Source organism: Thalassophryne amazonica, chromosome 10 (genome assembly GCF_902500255.1).
Source record: "Thalassophryne amazonica chromosome 10, fThaAma1.1, whole genome shotgun sequence".
Taxonomy (NCBI): Eukaryota; Metazoa; Chordata; class Actinopteri; order Batrachoidiformes; family Batrachoididae; genus Thalassophryne; species Thalassophryne amazonica.
In genome coordinates, this window is record NC_047112.1 from 60,397,743 (window position 1) to 60,417,103 (window position 19,361).

The 19,361-nt window shown below is 42.4% G+C and overlaps 1 protein-coding gene across 3 annotated transcripts in view; it reads left to right on the forward strand.

Annotated features, from left to right (window-relative positions):
• Positions 1–538: 538 nt before the first annotated feature.
• Positions 539–19,361, forward strand: part of LOC117518842 (phosphatidylinositol 3-kinase regulatory subunit beta-like) — a 57,185-nt gene continuing 38,362 nt past the window's right edge. For 2 of the 3 annotated variants that reach the window (XR_004563090.1, XM_034180086.1), the window contains exon 1: positions 539–1,202. Coding sequence is in view for 2 of the 3 variants with exons in the window: in XM_034180086.1 (XP_034035977.1) it covers positions 956–1,202 (247 nt within the window). In the remaining variant the exon portion in view is untranslated. The remainder of the gene's footprint in view (positions 1,203–19,361) is intronic. The other variant, XM_034180087.1, reaches the window with a different exon arrangement.

Below are 19,361 nucleotides of genomic sequence, written 5' to 3' on the forward strand. Positions count from 1 at the left end.
GCATTTTCCTTATTGATGGATTATGCAAAAGTTGGACCTTCACTCATGAGTTTGATGCCTCTAATCCTGCACAAAAGCAGCTTCAAAAGCATAGTTTTTAAACCAAGTTCACAAAATGTGAACAAGAGGTGTAGTATCATTTATGGTGCCGAAGAGGTGTGCGAGACTGTAGCTTTTGCTTCAATGCTTGATACAAGAAACAGTTTTCATATCTCAAAAATGTGACACGATTGGCAAAAACTAACACCAGATTCAGATTCAGCGCCCCAAACGACCCAAAATCTGATGAAAAACTCAGTGCAAGAAAAATCGTGTTGACCGGTGACATTATTACTCACTTTGATCATAAAGTCTGCAACATTAAAGGTTTTACTATCCTATAATACATTAGTATGAATGACAGAGTCAGTGAATAATACAAATTACACATGCATTACCTCACCTCAAAAAAAAACAAAAAAAAAAAACAACAAAAAAAACTGTTAATCTCACCATTTCACAGGACTAATTGTCCTCCATGTTTCTCTGTTTTAGGTTTTATGAAAGGAGGTGGTGTGTTAGTCCCTGATGAAGGAATCAGGCAAAGAGCTCTTAAAGTTCAACTAGTGTTGACGTGTCCATGTAGACCTGCAGCTGTTCTTCCTGGTATGACTTCCTGTTAATGACTGAAGCCAAATTGTGCTTTAATCTATAAGATTTCCTTGAGAAACAGGAACTACGTGCAATGCCATTGTTTTCCATGATGTGGATAAACTTGGCGTTTGGGCTGATAATGATGCTCTACCTCCATAACACGAGCCAGCCATGATTTCTGCAGGCATCATCGTTGTTGTTCTCAGCTATGTGCATAACCGTCAGCTGATAACATGTGATCAACAGAACCATAGCATCCACCATCCTGCTGCTTCACTGCATCAGTTAAACCTCTCTGCAGCCTTCAGTTTCTGGTGAGAAAATGGCAGATGAGCGTTTCCAGCTCAGAGTGTTTGACAACAAAGAATGGGAGGAAGACGACAAGCTCCAGTCCAGTGACTTCATAAATGTCACGTCAACGCTAGCATCCCTCTATCTCAGTGAGAGCCACACAGCGGAAATCTCTGGACCTCATTCAGGACCATTCACAGGCCCCGTGATGACATCATCAAACCACCAATCAATGCAGCAGACAGACAAAACATCTGAGCCTCCACCAGAAACTCAAGGTAAGATTAACAATGCTACAATACCACATTTTAAAAAGAATTTGATTTTAATAACAGAATTCATGTGTGCGAGGATTTTTTTTTTTTTGATAATTTTAATTTTTTAAGGCTGCAGCTCCATTGGAAGCAGATGTCCCCAAAACACACACCACACACATGCTTGAAGACATGCTGGCTTACATTACATAACAGTGGAAACATGTATTCCCTGTGATTAGCGGGGCAAGCAGACGATTATTTGAGTCATTCACTCAGCGAGTCAGTGGATCCAAAAAATGTCAGTAACTGTAAAAACTACTGCATATTCAGATGTGAAATTTTGGATTTTGATAGATACAGACAGACCAGTAACCCTTATTTTCAGGACTGTCTAGCTACAACATGGCAGACTGTGTACGATTCATGTAGAGAGGAGACGAGTGCACGTTCTGGAAAATCTTCCTGAAATGTATCCAGTCACTTATTCATTGCAAAATTACTGCTAATCAAGTCAAAAATGCTACATTTTCAAATCAGTGTTAGTTAGGATTAGGGTTACGATTAATTACAAACTTGGCAGACTGTGCACGTAAAGTCAGAGGCAGAGTGTGCACAGACTGCATGTACTCCAGCCAGACCCTCCTCCCTATTTTGGGCCATGTTGGCATGTTTTACGGCCCCTTCACACATAACACAATTGAAGCCGACTAGCGTACGAAGGAGGAATTGCATGTCTGTCGTGAAAAATCTGAGCCGCCTCTAATGCCTCTTACAGGTGTCGCTACAACTGTTCGCGCACACCAGTGGCCAAAAGACAGAGAGTGCTGTGTGAGAGCCCATTCGATCCCTCTTGTGTGCATTGGTGTAGTGCACTTTTTATTATTTTTATTTCTTTATCATTGGAGTTTATTTTTTGTAGTGGTTCTTAGAAAAGCCCTGTATACAAGGTGCATGCAAAAGGATCCAACTTTATTTTATCCAATGGAAACAAATCAAGCACATGAGCTGAGTTGTCATTTGGTGGGGAGGTGTAGGGAACCTTCTTGCACATGTATGAATTTTGTCTCATCCGCAGACCACGTCAGATGTGAGCAGCAAGCCAAAGAGTGAACACATTTACTGTGTCTCTGTCAGATTTTCATGCTGGAACAACTTGAGGCCATCCATAAGCCGACATGACCAAGTGGTTGATAGAATATGGACTTTAGTCAGGGATGACCGTTGTGTCACCATACAAGAACTTGCGGACGATGTGGGGCTTAGCACAAGTTCCATTCTGGCAGAGGATTCTGCATGTGGGGAGTGTCAGTGAAATTCATGGCGGGCAGCTGTTGGCGGAAGTGAATAGAATAGAATAGATGTTTAGGCCCCTTGCTTTTCTCCCTGTATATAGCACCTATTGTACATATACTGCGGAGTTTTGGGATTGCCTTTCATTGTTACGCTGATGATACTCAGTTGTACATGCCGATAACTGCGGGAAATCTCACTCCCATAAAATCCCTGGAGGACTGTCTTCTATCAGTGAGAAGTTGGATGTCTAGTAACTTCCTACTTTTAAACTTTGAGAGAACTTTGAGACTGAAATGATGGTTCTTGGTCCAGTGAGACATCGGCATCAGTTTGACCAGCTGGCGCTCGGCCTGGGTTCGTGTGTCATACATCATACGGACAAAATGAGGAACCTTGGGGTAATTTTTGATCCCACGCTGTCTTTTGACCTCCACATCAGGGATGTTACTAGGACTGCTTTTTTCCATCTGTGAAAGATAGCGAGGATCCGCCCCATCCTGCAGTGGCTAATGCTGAGACCCTGATTCATGCTTTTGTTTCTTCTAGATTAGATTATTGTAATGTTTTGATTTCAGGGTTACCGCAGTCCAGCATGAGGGGTCTTCAGCTGGTTCAGAATGCTGCCACCAGACTTTTGACACGTAGCAGAAGGTCTGAACATATCACAGCCATGTTGACATCTTTGCACTGGCTTCCTGTCTATGTGAAAGCAGATTTTAAGGTTTTGTTTTTGACTTATAAGGTTGTTCATGGACTGGCGCCGTCTTATCTGACTGATCTGGTGGAACTTTACGTGCCAGCCTGGGCTTTGCGGTCGCAGGCTGCAGGACTTCTCTCTGTTCCCAGGGTGAAGAAGAGGTTGTGTGTAGTCTCTCGTCGGATTTTCTTTGCAAGGAAATGGCGGAATGACTGGAGCAGCGTGACTGCACCAAATTTTGCCAGAAAGTGGGCGACAGCCAGCTGGAAACCATTCGGATTATTCAGACGGCTTTCAGTGACGATGCTATGGGCATCACACAGATTAAGGAGCGGTACAACTGGTTTAAAGACGTCCGCACAACGGTGGAGAGCGAGCCACGCTCCGGTCGGCCATCAACATGCTGAAATGACCAGATCATTTCCAAAGGGAACGCTGTGGTGATGCGGGACCGTCGTGTGACTATCCGAGAAATTGCGGAAGAGGTGGACATCAGCACTTTTTCGGCACATTCCACTGTGACAAAAGATTTGGCCATAAAAAGAGTTGCAGCGAAATTCATGCTGATGGCTTCAGCACGAAGCTGATGGCGGAGCAAAAGCACCTTCGTGTTGAAGCCTCACAGGACATGTTGTGACATGTCCACCTCTTCTGCAATTTCTTGGATAGTCACACGACAGTCCCGCATCACCACAGCGTTCACTTTGGAAATGATCTGGTCATTTCAGCATGCTGATGGCCGACTGGAGCGTGGCTCCCTCTCCACCGTTGTGCGTCCGTCTTTAAACCGGTTGTACCGCTCCTTAATCTGTGTGATGCCCATAGGATCGTCACCGAAAGCCGTCTGAATAATCCGAATGGTTTCCACCTGGCTATTGCCCAGTTTCTGGCAAAATTTGATGCAGTCGCGCTGCTCCAGTCGTTCCACCATGTCCTTGCAAAGAAAATCCGATGAGAGACTACACCCATCCTCACACAAAGGCTGCTTACAAGCAAATGACACAATCAACAGGCGTGAAAAAATTCATGCATGCGCACGAAGGTTCAAGGTTGGCTCATGCAAGCACACGTGATTCAAATCCATCAGGTGTTGTGTGGGCCGCCAGAAGAGGAGGTACTGCTGGCCCACCACCAGAGGACGCCCTGCCTGAAGTGCGGGCTTCAGGCACGAGAGGGCGCTGCCGCCACGGACACAGCCGGGAGTGACAGCTGTCACTCATTATTTCCTGACAGCTGTCACTCATTCTTCATCATGTCACTCCATAAAACCCAGACGTCATCTCCACCTCATCGCCGAGATATCGTACTTCTTTGGAGGTAATATTCTCTGCCAATATTCTGTGATTTCAAGTGCTATTGTTTTGCAGCTGTCAACCAGAGGACCGGCGTGGGTCGCGACTGTTTCGTCCTACGTCCGTCAAATAAGTGGTTAAACAGACGCTGCACGAGTGTGTGTTAGAGGTGGAGGTGGCATTCCCACCATTGTTGTTACGGGGTGTACACACACCCACACTTAACTGTCTTTGTTCTTCGCCAGCAGTACCAGATCCGACAGTCGGGGACGGTGATCACCTGGGAATTCTGGACTTGGCGGCTCCAGTATTCACCAGGTTCGGTGGCGGCGGAAATCGTGTGGTTCCGGCTCTTCTCAGGACAGACGTCTTCTATCCTCGAGCCTGCCCACACGTCACCTTTGTGGATTGACTGTAATCATATTCTGAGATTGTCTGTGTATTCGTTGGGCACCTTCACAACATTAAATTGTTACTTTTTGGCTCATCTATTGACTGTTCATTTGCGCCCCCTGTTGTGGGTCCGTGTCACTACACTTTCACAACATCAGGTTTTTGAAAAAAATAAAAAGGTCGGATACTTTTCTAACAGACCTCGTAATGACATAAATGATGTGATCAGAACACAAAGACTATAAAAACTAATATGCAACACCTAGAACTAAAGCAATGTGGAACTCAAATATCACCAGACTGAACAGGTGAGGATGCAGTGGTGGAACACGGGGGCAGCAGACCACAGAAAGGGATTAAACATGAACAAACTATCACTAACAGCAAACAATACTTAATTAAATCAACAACAACACCTACAATCCTCTGTGTTATCGTCACCACCCAGCCACCCAGTGTCGCTAACCGATCAGTACCCCCCTAAAAATTGGTCTGCTCTGCCTTCACTGTGCATGCGTCATTTTGGAGCGCCAGCAGCATCATTTCTGAGTGTCAGCAGTGATTCACTGATTATCACCTCCTTTCTGCTTCAAACTGCACTCTAGTCATCATCGATCTCAGCGACAGATATCTGAAACTTTTGTACAACAATCATTTCCACATAAATTCAGCATTATTTCATAATAAAAGATGGGGGAAGTGATCAGAGCACCGCAGCAACTCGTCTGAGTCTGACATGCTGCTGCATATACATCATTTCGGAGAGTCAGTAGCGACTCACGATTATCACCTCGTTTCTGCTTAAAACTGACTTTAGAATAATTTAAGAGGTTTTACTTTGTTATCTGATGGTTAATAATCACATTATTCCATTTGACCGCTTTTGGGTGTAGAGAGTCAGATTCAGACGTGCTGTTGTGGTCCTAAATGACGCATGCGCAGTGAAGGCAGGGCGGACCAATTTTTAGATGGGAGCGATTGGTCGGCGACACCGGGACAGGTCTTTTTTGTCCTCTGCTGTGCAGGTTCTGTACCACACTGTGCAGCCCATCACAAAATGTATTGGCGTGCAGGGTCAAAAAATAGCATCAAAAGCAAAAAAGAAAGAGACCCGCACAGCCAGTCAGCTCCCAAGCAAACCTTTAATGCAGCACCAAAAAAATGTGACGTTTCGGGCCTCGCCCTCCTCAGACATAATTATCATGTCACGATGCACCTGTATATAAACACACAATGATTAGCAACATGTGTTGCCAATCATTCTTACCCTCTGCACACAATCAAACAGGGTACATGCTGAATAAATGTTACACTTCAATCCATTAAAATATCTATTGCATATGAAAAAAAGACACATTTCACTACGGTTGAAATCCAATAAATTACATGACAAAAAATGCCGATTTAATACTTGTTACACCTGATGTACAGGTGTACATCAGGTGTACACCTGATGCTCACATTGTATAAGGCATTCAACTTGTGAGTTTTGTTTGTTTGATGCTATGGTACTGTGCAGAGGCATTGATTGGTTAGTGGCTTAGGTTTATTCTTTATTATCATGCCTATTATGGATTTAATTGAGTTTTTTTTAACCGACATATATGAATTTATTAAATCATTTGATTATGTCATTTTTAACTGTTGTAGTGTGTTATAAATTTTGCCTATAGGTAGTTCTGGCCCATTTGGTAATGGATTAGGGCCTTTTTACAGGTAATAGATTTTTTAAGTATTAAATTGACGTTTTTTGTCATGTAATTTATTGGATTTCAACCGTAGTGAAATGTGTCTTTTTTTCATATGCAATAGATATTTTAATGGATTTAAGTGTAACATTTATTTAGCATGTACCCTGTTTGATTGTGTGCAGAGGGTAAGAATGATTGGCAACACATGTTGCTAATCATTGTGTGTTTATATACAGGTGCATCCTGACATGATAATTATGTCTGAGGAGGACGAGGCCCGAAACGTCACATTTTTTTGGTGCTGCATTAAAGGTTTGCTTGGGAGCTGACTGGCTGTGTGGGTCTCTTTCTTTTTTGCTTTTGATGCTATTTTTTGACCCTGCACGCCAATACATTTTGTGATGTGCGTGTCATTTCATGATTTTCTGTTCAAAATGACACTAAAAGGGATTTGAGTCATGAGAAGACTTCATGTGCAATGCAACAGCACAGCTGGACACCATTCCAAAAGTGCACCTTTCAAAAATTATTCTATCAATGGCAGACCCACTGGAAGAACTGTGTGTGACAGAGAGTAGGGACCTGTGGAATCATGAGAGTGGTGTGTTTGGCCAGGAAAGCCTGAACCAGCTGAGCAGAATGAACAGCTGCTTCCTCAATACCACCAAAAACAAGGAGGTCATCATAGACTTCAGGAGGACCAGGAGAGTCTCACAGCCTCCACTACACATCAGCAGAGAAGATGTGGAGAGGGTGGACTCAATCAGGTTTCTTGGCACCCACATCATCAAGGATCTGACATGGACGTAACACACCTACAACCTGGTGAAAAAAGCCCAGCAGAGGATGTTCTTCCTGAAGAAGCTGAAGTAGGCTAATCTGACTCCACAGCTGCTCAGGAACTTCTACAGAAGCACTATCAAGAGCATTCTCAGCCAGGGCTGCACAGTGTGGTACAGCAACTGCACAGCAGAGGACAAAAAAGACCTGTCCCGGTGTCGCCGACCAATCGCTCCCATCTAAAAATTGGTCCGCCCTGCCTTCACTGCGCATGCGTCATTTAGGACCACAACAGCACGTCTGAATCTGACTCTCTACACCCAAAAGCGGTCAAATGGAATAATGTGATTATTAACCATCAGATAACAAAGTAAAACCTCTTAAATTATTCTAAAGTCAGTTTTAAGCTGAAACGAGGTGATAATCGTGAGTCGCTACTGACTCTCCGAAATGATGTATATGCAGCAGCATGTCAGACTCAGACGAGTTGCTGCGGTGCTCTGATCACTTCCCCCATCTTTTATTATGAAATAATACTGAATTTATGTGGAAATGATTGTTGTACAAAAGTTTCAGATATCTGCCGCTGAGATCGATGATGACTAGAGTGCAGTTTGAAGCAGAAAGGAGGTGATAATCAGTGAATCACTGCTGACACTCAGAAATGATGCTGCTGGCGCTCCAAAATGACGCATGCACAGTGAAGGCAGAGCAGACCGATTTTTAGGGGGGGACTGATCAGTTAGCGACACTGGGTGGCTGGGTGGTGACGATAACACAGAGGATTGTAGGTGTTGTTGTTGATTTAATTAAGTATTGTTTGCTGTTAGTGATAGTTTGTTCATGTTTAATCCCTCTCTGTGGTCTGCTGCCCCCGTGTTCCACCACTGCATCCTCACCTGTTCAGTCTGGTGATATTTGAGTTCCACATTGCTTTAGTTCTAGGTGTTGCATATTAGTTTTTATAGTCTTTGTGTTCTGATCACATAATTTATGTCATTACGAGGTCTGTTAGAAAAGTATCCGACCTTTTTATTTTTTTCAAAAACCTGATGGATTTGAATCCCGTGTGCTTGCATGAGCCAACCTTGAACCTTTGTGCGCATGCATGAATTTTTTCACGCCTGTTGATTGCGTCATTTGCTTGTAAGCAGCCTTTGTGTGAGGATGGGTGTAGTCTCTCATCGGATTTTCTTTGCAAGGACATGGTGGAACGACTGGAGCAGCGCGACTGCATCAAATTTTGCCAGAAACTGGGCGATAGCCAGGTGGAAACCATTCGGATTACTCAGACAGCTTTCGGTGACGATCCTATGGGCATCACACAGATTAAGGAGCGGTACAACCGGTTTAAAGACGGACGCACAACGGTGGAGAGGGAGCCACGCTCCAGTCGGCCATCAGCATGCTGAAATGACCAGATCATTTCCAAAGTGAACGCTGTGGTGATGCGGGACTGTCGTGTGACTATCCAAGAAATTGCGGAAGAGGTGGACATGTCACAACATGTCCTGTGAGGCTTCAACACGAAGGTGCTTTTGCTCCGCCATCAGCTTCGTGCTGAAGCCATCGGCATGAATTTCGCTGCAACTCTTTTTATGGCCAAATCTTTTGTCACAGTGGAATGTGCCGAAAAAGTGCTGATGTCCACCTCTTCCGCAATTTCTCGGACAGTCACACGACGGTTCCACATCACCACAGCGTTCCCTTTGGAAATGATCTGGTCATTTCAGCATGTTGATGGCTGACCGGAGCGTGGCTCGCTCTCCACCATTGTGCGGACGTCTTTAAACCAGTTGTACCACTCCTTAATCTGTGTGATGCCCATAGCATCGTCACTGAAAGCCGTCTGAATAATCCGAATGGTTTCCAGCTGGCTGTCGCCCACTTTCTGGCAAAATTTGGTGCAGTCACGCTGCTCCAGTCATTCCGCCATTTCCTTGCAAAGAAAATCCGACGAGAGACTGCACACAACTTCTTCTTCACCCTGGGAACAGAGAGAAGTCCTGCAGCCTGCGACCGCAAAGCCCAGGCTGGCACGTAAAGTTCCACCAGATCAGTCAGATAAGACGGCGCCAGTCCATGAACAACCTTATAAGTCAATAACAAAACCTTAAAATCTGCTTTCACAGAGACAGGAAGCCAGTGCAAAGATGCCAACATGGCTGTGATATGTTCAGACCTTCTGCTACGTGTCAAAAGTCTGGTGGCAGCATTCTGAACCAGCTGAAGACCCCTCATGCTGGACTGCGGTAACCCTGAAATCAAAACATTACAATAATCTAATCTAGAAGAAACAAAAGCATAAATCAGGGTCTCAGCATTAGCCATTGCAGGATGGGGCGGATCCTCGCTATCTTTCGCAGATGGAAAAAAGCAGTCCTAGTAACATCCCTGATGTGGAGGTCAAAAGACAGCGTGGGATCAAAAATTACCCCAAGGTTCCTCATTTTGTCCGTATGATGTATGACACACGAACCCAGGCCAAGCGCCAGCTGGTCAAACTGATGACATTTTGAACAGCCAAAAATCAGACAGAGCCATATTAGTAGAGTAGCAAGTCTGACAGATTACAGGAGTGATGTGTTTGGCCAGGAAAGCCTGAATGAGCTCTCCACATGCCCAAATCCTCTGTGAAAAGAGAGAGAGAGAGAGAGAGAGAGAGAGAGAGAGAGAGAGAGAGAGAGACCCCTCACCAAGAACCAAGAGACAAACAAGAGAGATAGCAGCAGACAGACCCAAACAGAAAAACCCCAACAAGAAAATGAACACACAGAAAGCAATGCATGAGCAAAAGGAAAATAACAAAATGGGCCAAAAACAAAACAGAAACCCCGACAAAATGTCAGACCCTGACAGAAGATGCCAATTTTGGAGCAGGGGGCTTGCTTCTTAGAAGGACGTTTGTCAGTACACTCATGTTCCAGCAGCTTCCAGTTAAAAAGAGGACTGTACCCTATCAGTTCCTGGGTTGTTCCTGACAAGCTAAATCAATTTTCTCTTGGCTGAGGGTGACAGGTTGAAGTATAACAGGAAAGAGAATATCTGCTGGACGGACTGCAAGTTATCATTTTTCCCTGATATGACCAGGGAAACAGCAGAAAAGAGGAAAAACTTCACAGACATCAGACCAGACATCAGACCAGACATCAGACGGAAGTTACATGAGCAGGATGTGCGTTTTACCCTGGCTTATCCAGCAGAGTTACTCTTCACACGGAGGGGCAAACGGGTGAAGTTTACTGGCCATTTCACACTCCTGTTATAAGACAGTGATTGTAGCGCAGTGGTAAAATTTCTGTCTGGTAATCAGAGCTTGTAGGTTCAAATCCTGTGAGTGCCATTTATTTTTTAATTAACCATTGTTATTTAACCACGGGGTTCTGTATTGCGTGCCCTTTTATTTATTATTCATATCAACCCAGTGATATTAATTAATTATACAGCTGGTTTTTATTTATTTTTTTCTACACATCAGCAGTGTGATGTGGTGCACCATGTCCCAGCTGTTCGCACCGTGTTTCTGCTCGCACGACACCGTCACTGTCATGCACGATACTGTCGCAGCTGGATCATGCACACCTGCCGGTCGGCTCGATGTTTTCGTGGTTCGCTCATACTGCTGCAATTCGCCCTGATTTGTACTATGTGTGAAGGGGCCCTAATGGTCGCTTACAAACACAACTTTTTGCATTCTCAAACTATCAAGGAGGAGGAGGAAACAACAAAGGAGCTCTAGTAATGTGGTTTTGGCTATATACAGATTTTTATTTATTCTTCTTTTTTGGAGGTGAATAAATGTAAGTTTACTGTGGAGGCAATTACCGCATATGGACATTATTCTTTAATTTGTATATATTGTATTTCTGGGCTGTAATTTATTAATAACTGTCAAGGTCGTTTTGTTACTTTTGTTTTATAATTCTTACTTTAGAGAAGATATAATACAAATAAGAGGAAGAAGTAGAGGGGGATCTCTGAGGGTGGTCACTCGTGTATCACATGGGCCACATTTATGGGAGGTTTTTCTCTGAACAGAAAGTAGGGGGGAGGGACATGGGGTTGTGTAAGTTCATGGGGTTATTTCAGTTGTTTGTTCTTAAGAATATGTGTTTTTTATGTGTATTCAAGTGTTTTAACCAAGAAATAATGACACTTTTTTCTTACATTTTACTTTTTCATTGGTGGCAAGGTCTATTACAATATACATTTTTTTTTATATTGGCTAAGTGTATAAGAGTGACAACCTGGAATGTAAATGGGATTCAAAAGTCTATAAAGCTTAAGAAATGTCAAACATATCTGAAGTTACAACAGACTCAACTGGCCTTTATACAGGAAACACATTTGTCAGATTCAGAGGTACTTAAATTAAGGAGAGATTGAGTGGGGCAGGTGTTTCACAGTTCATATGCAAGTAATATATTAAAAGATTAATAAAGTGTCTAATGACAGACATTTAGCATGTAGGAGCATGTTTATTCAAATTTGCAATTCATGAGTTAGAGTTATATTGTAGCCTGCAATGTTTTGATGTCAATTTTCAATTGTAATTTTAGGGGCACTTCTAAAATAATAAAATAATAATAAAATAAAAAATGGCTGTTTTTGCAAATATTTTGTGTGGGTTTTTTTTTTGGAGGGGAGTGTGTGCTTGGAGGAGGTCTTGCCTGGGGAGTAATTCAGTGTCTTTGTAATAAGTGGAACTAGTTAGACAAAAAATATATTTAACACTCACTTCTGATAATACATATGCTTTCACTTTTCTTTTGTATTTTGAAGATGAACATGATTATTAGGGTATTCTGAATAAATATTTAATATATTATATACAGACAGATATAATATATATACAGACACAACAAGGAATGGACACTGAGTCCGATTTTAACAAGATCCTCAAATGTTCCACAGTGAATCAACTACATATTCATTCATAACATCAATGAATGAAATTAAAATCATTTTAACAAATAAATACTAAAACAAACACCATCATTTGTGATGAAACCTCATAAAATAAATATGAAAATAGCAGCCGCTTTGTTTCTACTGAACAAAAGCAGCCAAGTACTTGTAAATATGAACATATTTACAAGCTTGCCTCTACTGGTGGTTGGCTCTCACTGCGGTATTGTATCACTTCCTGTTCCGGAGCACAGCGGTGTTTTGCTGTATCTGTTAGCTGTTTAATCTGCGCAGTTAGATTGATCTAGTTAACTAGATAACGATTTGTTTCACAGTGTAATCTTCACGTGCCTTGACTAAAGCACTCCCTCTGCTGAATCACCTCTAAATTATTTACACATTATTCACTTTGTGTGTTTTTAGGAATCTGCTAGCTTAGCGCAGCTACTAGCTCTTAGCCGGTTTAGCATGGCGGCTTCTCCTGTCTCTCCTGCACTTTTCTGCTCTGGGTGTGAAATGTTTAGTTATTCCTCGGCCTCCTTTAGCAGTAATGGTACTTGTAATAAGTGTAGCTTATTCGTAGCTTTGGAGGCCAGGCTGGGCGAATTGGAGACTCGGCTCCGTACCGTGGAAAATTCTACAGCTAGCCAGGCCCCTGTAGTTGGTGCGGACCAAGGGAGCTTAGCCGCCGTTAGTTTCCCTCTGGCAGATCCCGAGCAGCCGGGAAAGCAGGCCGACTGGGTGACTGAGGAGGAAGCGTAGTTCTAAACAGAAGCCCCGTGTACACCGCCAACCCGTTCACATCTCTAACCGTTTTTCCCCACTCGACGACACACCCGCCGAGGATCAAACTCTGGTTATTAGCGACTCTGTTTTGAGAAATGTGAAGTTAGCGACACCAGCAACCATAGTCAATTGTCTTCGGGGGCCAAAGCAGGCGACATTGAAGGAAATTTGAAACTGCTGGCTAAGGCTAAGCGTAAATTTGGTAAGATTGTAATTCACATCGGCAGTAATGATACCCGGTTACGCCAATCGGAGGTCACTAAAATTAACATTGAATCGGTGTGTAACTTTGCAAAAACAATGTCGGACTCTGTAGTTTTCTCTGGGCCCCTCCCCAATCGGACCGGGAGTGACATGTTTAGCCGCATGTTCTCCTTGAATTGCTGGCTGTCTGAGTGGTGTCCAAAAAATGAGGTGGGCTTCATAGATAATTGGCAAAGCTTCTGGGGAAAACCTGGTCTTGTTAGGAGAGACGGCATCCATCCCACTTTGGATGGAGCAGCTCTCATTTCTAGAAATCTGGCCAATTTTATTAAATCCTCCAAACTGTGACTGTCCAGGGTTGGGACCAGGAAGCAGAGTTGTAGTCTTACACACCTCTCTGCAGCTTCTCTCCCCCTGCCATCCCCTCATTACCCCATCCCCGTAAAGATGGTGCCTGCTCCTAGACCACCAATAACCAGCAAAAATCTATTTAAGCATAAAAATTCAAAAAGAAAAAATAATGTAGCACCTTCAACTGCACCACAGACTAAAACAGTTAAATGTGGTCTATTAAACATTAGATCTCTCTCTTCTAAGTCCCTGTTAGTAAATGATATAATAATTGATCAACATATTGATTTATTCTGCCTTACAGAAACCTTGTTACAGCAGGATGAATATGTTAGTTTAAATGAGTCAACACCCCCGAGTCACACTAACTGCCAGAACGCTTGTAGCACGGGCCGAGGCGGAGGATTAGCAGCAATCTTCCATTCCAGCTTATTAATTAATCAAAAACCCAGACAGAGCTTTAATTCATTTGAAAACTTGACTCTTAGTCTTGTCCATCCAAATTGGAAGTCCCAAAAACCAGTTTTATTTGTTATTATCTATCGTCCACCTGGTCGTTACTGTGAGTTTCTCTGTGAATTTTCAGACCTTTTGTCTGACTTAGTGCTTAGCTCAGATAAGATAATTATAGTGGGCGATTTTAACATCCACACAGATGCTGAGAATGACAGCCTCAACACTGCATTTAATCTATTATTAGACTCAATTGGCTTTGCTCAAAATGTAAATGAGTCCACCCACCACTTTAATCATATCTTAGATCTTGTTCTGACTTATGGTATGGAAATTGAAGACTTAACAGTATTCCCTGAAAACTCCCTTCTGTCTGATCATTTCTTAATAACATTTACATTTACTCTGATGGACTACCCAGCAGTGGGGAATAAGTTTCATTACACTAGAAGTCTTTCAGAAAGCACTGTAACTACAACCCCTGGCAAAACTTATGGAATCACCGGCCTCGGAGGATGTTCATTCAGTTGTTTAATTTTGTAAAAAAAAAAAAGCAGATCACAGACATGACACAAAACTAAAGTCATTTCAAATGACAACTTTCTGGCTTTAAGAAACACTATAAGAAATCAAGAAAAAAGATTGTGGCAGTCAGTAACCGTTACTTTTTTAGACCAAGCAGAGGAAAAAAAATATGGAATCACTCAATTCTGAGGAAAAAATTATGGAATCACCCTGTAAATTTTCATCCCCAAAACTAACACCTGCATCATATCAGATCTGCTCGTTAGTCTGCATCTAAAAAGGAGTGAACACACCTTGGAGAGCTGTTGCACCAAGTGGACTGACATGAATCATGGCTCCAACACGAGAGATGTCAATTGAAACAAAGGAGAGGATTATCAAACTCTTAAAAGAGAGTAAATCATCACGCAATGTTGCAAAAGATGTTGGTTGTTCACAGTCAGCTGTGTCTAAACTCTGGACCAAATACAAACAACATGGGAAGGTTGTTAAAGGCAAACATACTGGTAGACCAAGGAAGACAAAGCGTCAAGACAGAAAACTTAAAGCAATATGTCTCAAAAATCGAAAAATGTACAACAAAACAAATGTGGAACGAATGGGAGGAAACTGGAGTCAACGTCTGTGACCGAACTGTAAGAAACTGCCTAAAGGAAATGGGATTTACATACAGAAAAGCTAAACAAAAGGCATCATTAACACCTAAACAGAAAAAAACAAGGTTACAATGGGCTAAGGAAAAGCAATTGTGGAGATTTATAAAGATGACTGCCTGAAGAGAACATGTAAATTTCCACAGTCATTGATGATATGGGGCTGCATGTCAGGTAAAGGCACTGGGGAGATGGCTGTCATTACATCATCAATAAATGCACAAGTTTATGTTGATATTTTGGACAATTGAAAGGATGTTTGGGGATGATGAAATCATTTTTCAAGATGATAATGCATCTTGCCATAGAGCAAAAACTGCAAAAACATTCCGTGCAAAAAAACACATAGGGTCAATGTCATGGCATAGGGTCAATGTCAATGAGCAGATCTGATTTGATGCAGGTGTTAATTTGGGGGATGAAAATTTACAGGGTGATTCCATAATTTTTTCCTCAGAACTGAGTGATTCCATATTTTTTCCTCTGCTTGGGCTAAAAAAGTAACTGTTACTGACTGCCACAATCTTTTTTTTCTTGATTTCTTATAGTGTTTCTTAAAGCCAGAAAGTTGCCATTTGAAATGACTTTAGTTTTGTGTCATGTCTGTAATCTGCTTTTTTTCTACAAAATTAAACAACTGAATGAACATCCTCTGAGGCCGGTGATTCCATAATTTTTGCCAGGGGTTGTAGGTTTAAGGATATGATTCCTTCTTTATGTTCTCTAATGCCATATACCAACACAGTGCAGAGTAGCTACCTAAACTCTGTAAGTGAGATAGAGTATCTCGTCAATAGTTTTACATCCTCATTGAAGACAACTTTGGATGCTGTAGCTCCTCTAAAAAAAGAGAGCTTTAAATCAGAAGTGCCTGCCTCCGTGGTATAACTCACAAACTCGTAGCTTAAAGCAGATAACCCGTAAGTTGGAGAGGAAATGGCATCTCACTAATTTAGAAGATCTTCACTTAGCTGGAAAAAGAGTCTGTTGCTCTATAAAAAAGCCCTCCGTAAAGCTAGGACATCTTTCTACTCATCACTAATTGAAGAAAATAAGAACAACCCCAGGTTTCTTTTCAGCACTGTAGCCAGGCTGACAAAGAGTCAGAGCTCTATTGAGCTGAGTATTCCATTAACTTTAACTAGTAATGACTTCATGACTTTCTTTGCTAACAAAATTTTAACTATTAGAGAAAAAATTACTCATAACCATCCCAAAGACGTATCGTTATCTTTGGCTGCTTTCAGTGATTCCGGTATTTGGTTAGACTCTTTCTCTCAGATTGTACCACAGGCTTTTAAGGTGGCAGTAATTAAACCATTACTTAAAAAGCCATCACTTGACCCAGCTATCTTAGCTAATTATAGGCCAATCTCCAACCTTCCTTTTCTCTCAAAAATTCTTGAAAGGGTAGTTGTAAAACAGCTAACTGATCATCTGCAGAGGAATGGTCTATTTGAAGAGTTTCAGTCAGGTTTTAGAATTCATCATAGTACAGAAACAGCATTAGTGAAGGTTACAAATGATCTTCTTATGGCCTCAGACAGTGGACTCATCTCTGTGCTTGTTCTGTTAGACCTCAGTGCTGCTTTTGATGCTGTTGACCATAAAATTTTATTACAGAGATTAGAGCATGCCATAGGTATTAAAGGCACTGCGCTGCGGTGGTTTGAATCATATTTATCTAATAGATTACAATTTGTTCATGTAAATGGGGAATCTTCTTCACAGACTAAGGTTAATTATGGAGTTCCACAAGGTTCTGTGCTAGGACCAATTTTATTCACTTTATAAATGTGTTGTGTGTTGGGGGGTGTGGCTGGATATTTTGGTGTTCTTTTCTTTTCTTTGCTCTTCAGGTGGCATGGAAACTGATTTGTCTGTGGAAGAAGGTGCTGGCTGAAGAGTCCTCACCCTCATCAACATCATGTGTAGCACCTGTGACTGGTGCTCACATGCAACCTTAAAGACTTTCAGCTGAAGCAGATAATTGGATGGCGTTCTGCATTTAAGTCATGTGTGATTCAAGCAGAACTGCCGGGAACACGACCTTGTGATGTTCGTTTGTGAGACGCTGAGGACCGCGCCTGGGTTTGACACATTGAGCCCGTGAAGCAGGGAAGGGTGAGGACACATGCTGTCGGCACACATTAAAGGTGATTAAGTGTTTAACTAATTGTTGATAGTAACTTGGTGTTTTGTTACACAGTATACTTGAATTGAGATGAGAATTGTGCAGCTTGCTTCTCACTGCTGTGGCGTGCGGATAAGTGATCCTCTACCTGTTGTGAGAAGCTGCTCATTTGCATAAAGTTAAAAAAGATATAGACCTGAATGTGTTGCTGATAGCGTGTGTCTTTTGAAAGATATTGATGTAACTGCTGACTTACCTCACCTCTTCTTTGCTTCACAGAGAGTCAGTTTGTCGTGTCCACCTGGGGAGTGTTTGGCGGTGGTAGTGGGGCCAGGAGCGCCGGGCTTAGATCCTTACGGGCGCTGGAGAGCGTGCCAACAGTCACTCCACCAGAAAGACGCTGTTTAGTTTGTACACATTGTTATGCACCAAATAGGGTAAAAAATAAATTGTTTTGTTTTGGAACCGCTTTCTGGTTATTTTTAGCGCTGGGTTCTGTCAGACGCAGGTCCGCTCCTCAACCCGCGTCGACACATAACAAAATGCTTCCCTTAGGCAGTATTATTAGACGGCATTGCTTAAATTTTCATTGTTACGCAGATGATACCCAGCTTTATCTATCCATGAAGCCAGAGGACACACACCAATTAGCTAAACTGCAGGATTGTCTTACAGACATAAAGACATGGATGACCTCTAATTTCCTGCTTTTAAACTGAGATAAAACTGAAGTTATTGTACTTGGCCCCACAAATCTTAGAAACATGGTGTCTAACCAGATCCTTACTCTGGATGGCATTACCCTGACCTCTAGTAATACTGTGAGAAATCTTGGAGTCATTCTTGATCAGGATATGTCATTCAAAGCACACATTAAACAAATATGTAGGACTGCTTTTTTGCATTTACGCAATATCTCTAAAATTAGAAAGGTCTTGTCTCAGAGTGATGCTGAAAAACTAATTCATGCATTTATTTCCTCTAGGCTGGACTATTGTAATTCATTATTATCAGGCTGTCCTAAAAGTTCCCTGAAAAGCCTTCAGTTAATTCAAAATGCTGCAGCTAGAGTACTAATGGGGACTAGAAGGAGAGAGCATATCTCACCCATATTGGCCTATCTTCATTGGCTTCCTGTTAATTCTAGAATAGAATTTAAAATTCTTCTTCTTACTTATAAGGTTTTGAATAATCAGGTCCCATCTTATCTTAGGGACCTCATAGTATCATATCACCCCAATAGAGCGCTTCGCTCTCAGACTGCAGGCTTACTTGTAGTTCCTAGGGTTTGTAAGAGTAGAATGGGAGGCAGAGCCTTCAGCTTTCAGGCTCCTCTCCTGTGGAACCAGCTCCCAATTCGGATCAGGGAGACAGACACCCTCTCTACTTTTAAGATTAGGCTTAAAACTTTCCTTTTTGCTAAAGCTTATAGTTAGGGCTGGATCAGGTGACCCTGAAACATCCCTTAGTTAAGCTGCTATATATACTTAGACTGCTGGGGGGGTTCCCATGATGCACTGAGTGTTTCTTTCTCTTTTTGCTCTGTATGCACCACTCTGCATTTAATCATTAGTGATTGATCTCTGCTCCCCTCCACAGCATGTCTTTTTCCTGGTTCTCTCCCTCAGCCCCAACCAGTCCCAGCATAAGACTGCCCCTCCCTGAGCCTGGTTCTGCTGGAGGTTTCTTCCTGTTAAAAGGGAGTTTTTCCTTCCCACTGTCGCCAAGTGCTTGCTCACAGGGGGTCGTTTTGACCGTTGGGGTTTTTACGTAATTATTGTATGCCCTTGCCTTACAATATAAAGCGCCTTGGGGCAAGCGGTGATTTGGCGCTATATAAATAAAATTGAATTGAATTGACATATTCTCTTTACTTCCACGTATCTGGAGAGAATGCAGTAAGAATCATATTAATTTGTGTATGTTTTTGTCGGTGCAAACTGTGTATCTGTGCAGTTAAATTTGAGTTTAAGGCGACGAGCTGCAAATGCGCGTTCTGGCGAAGGGGTGCTTTTCACGG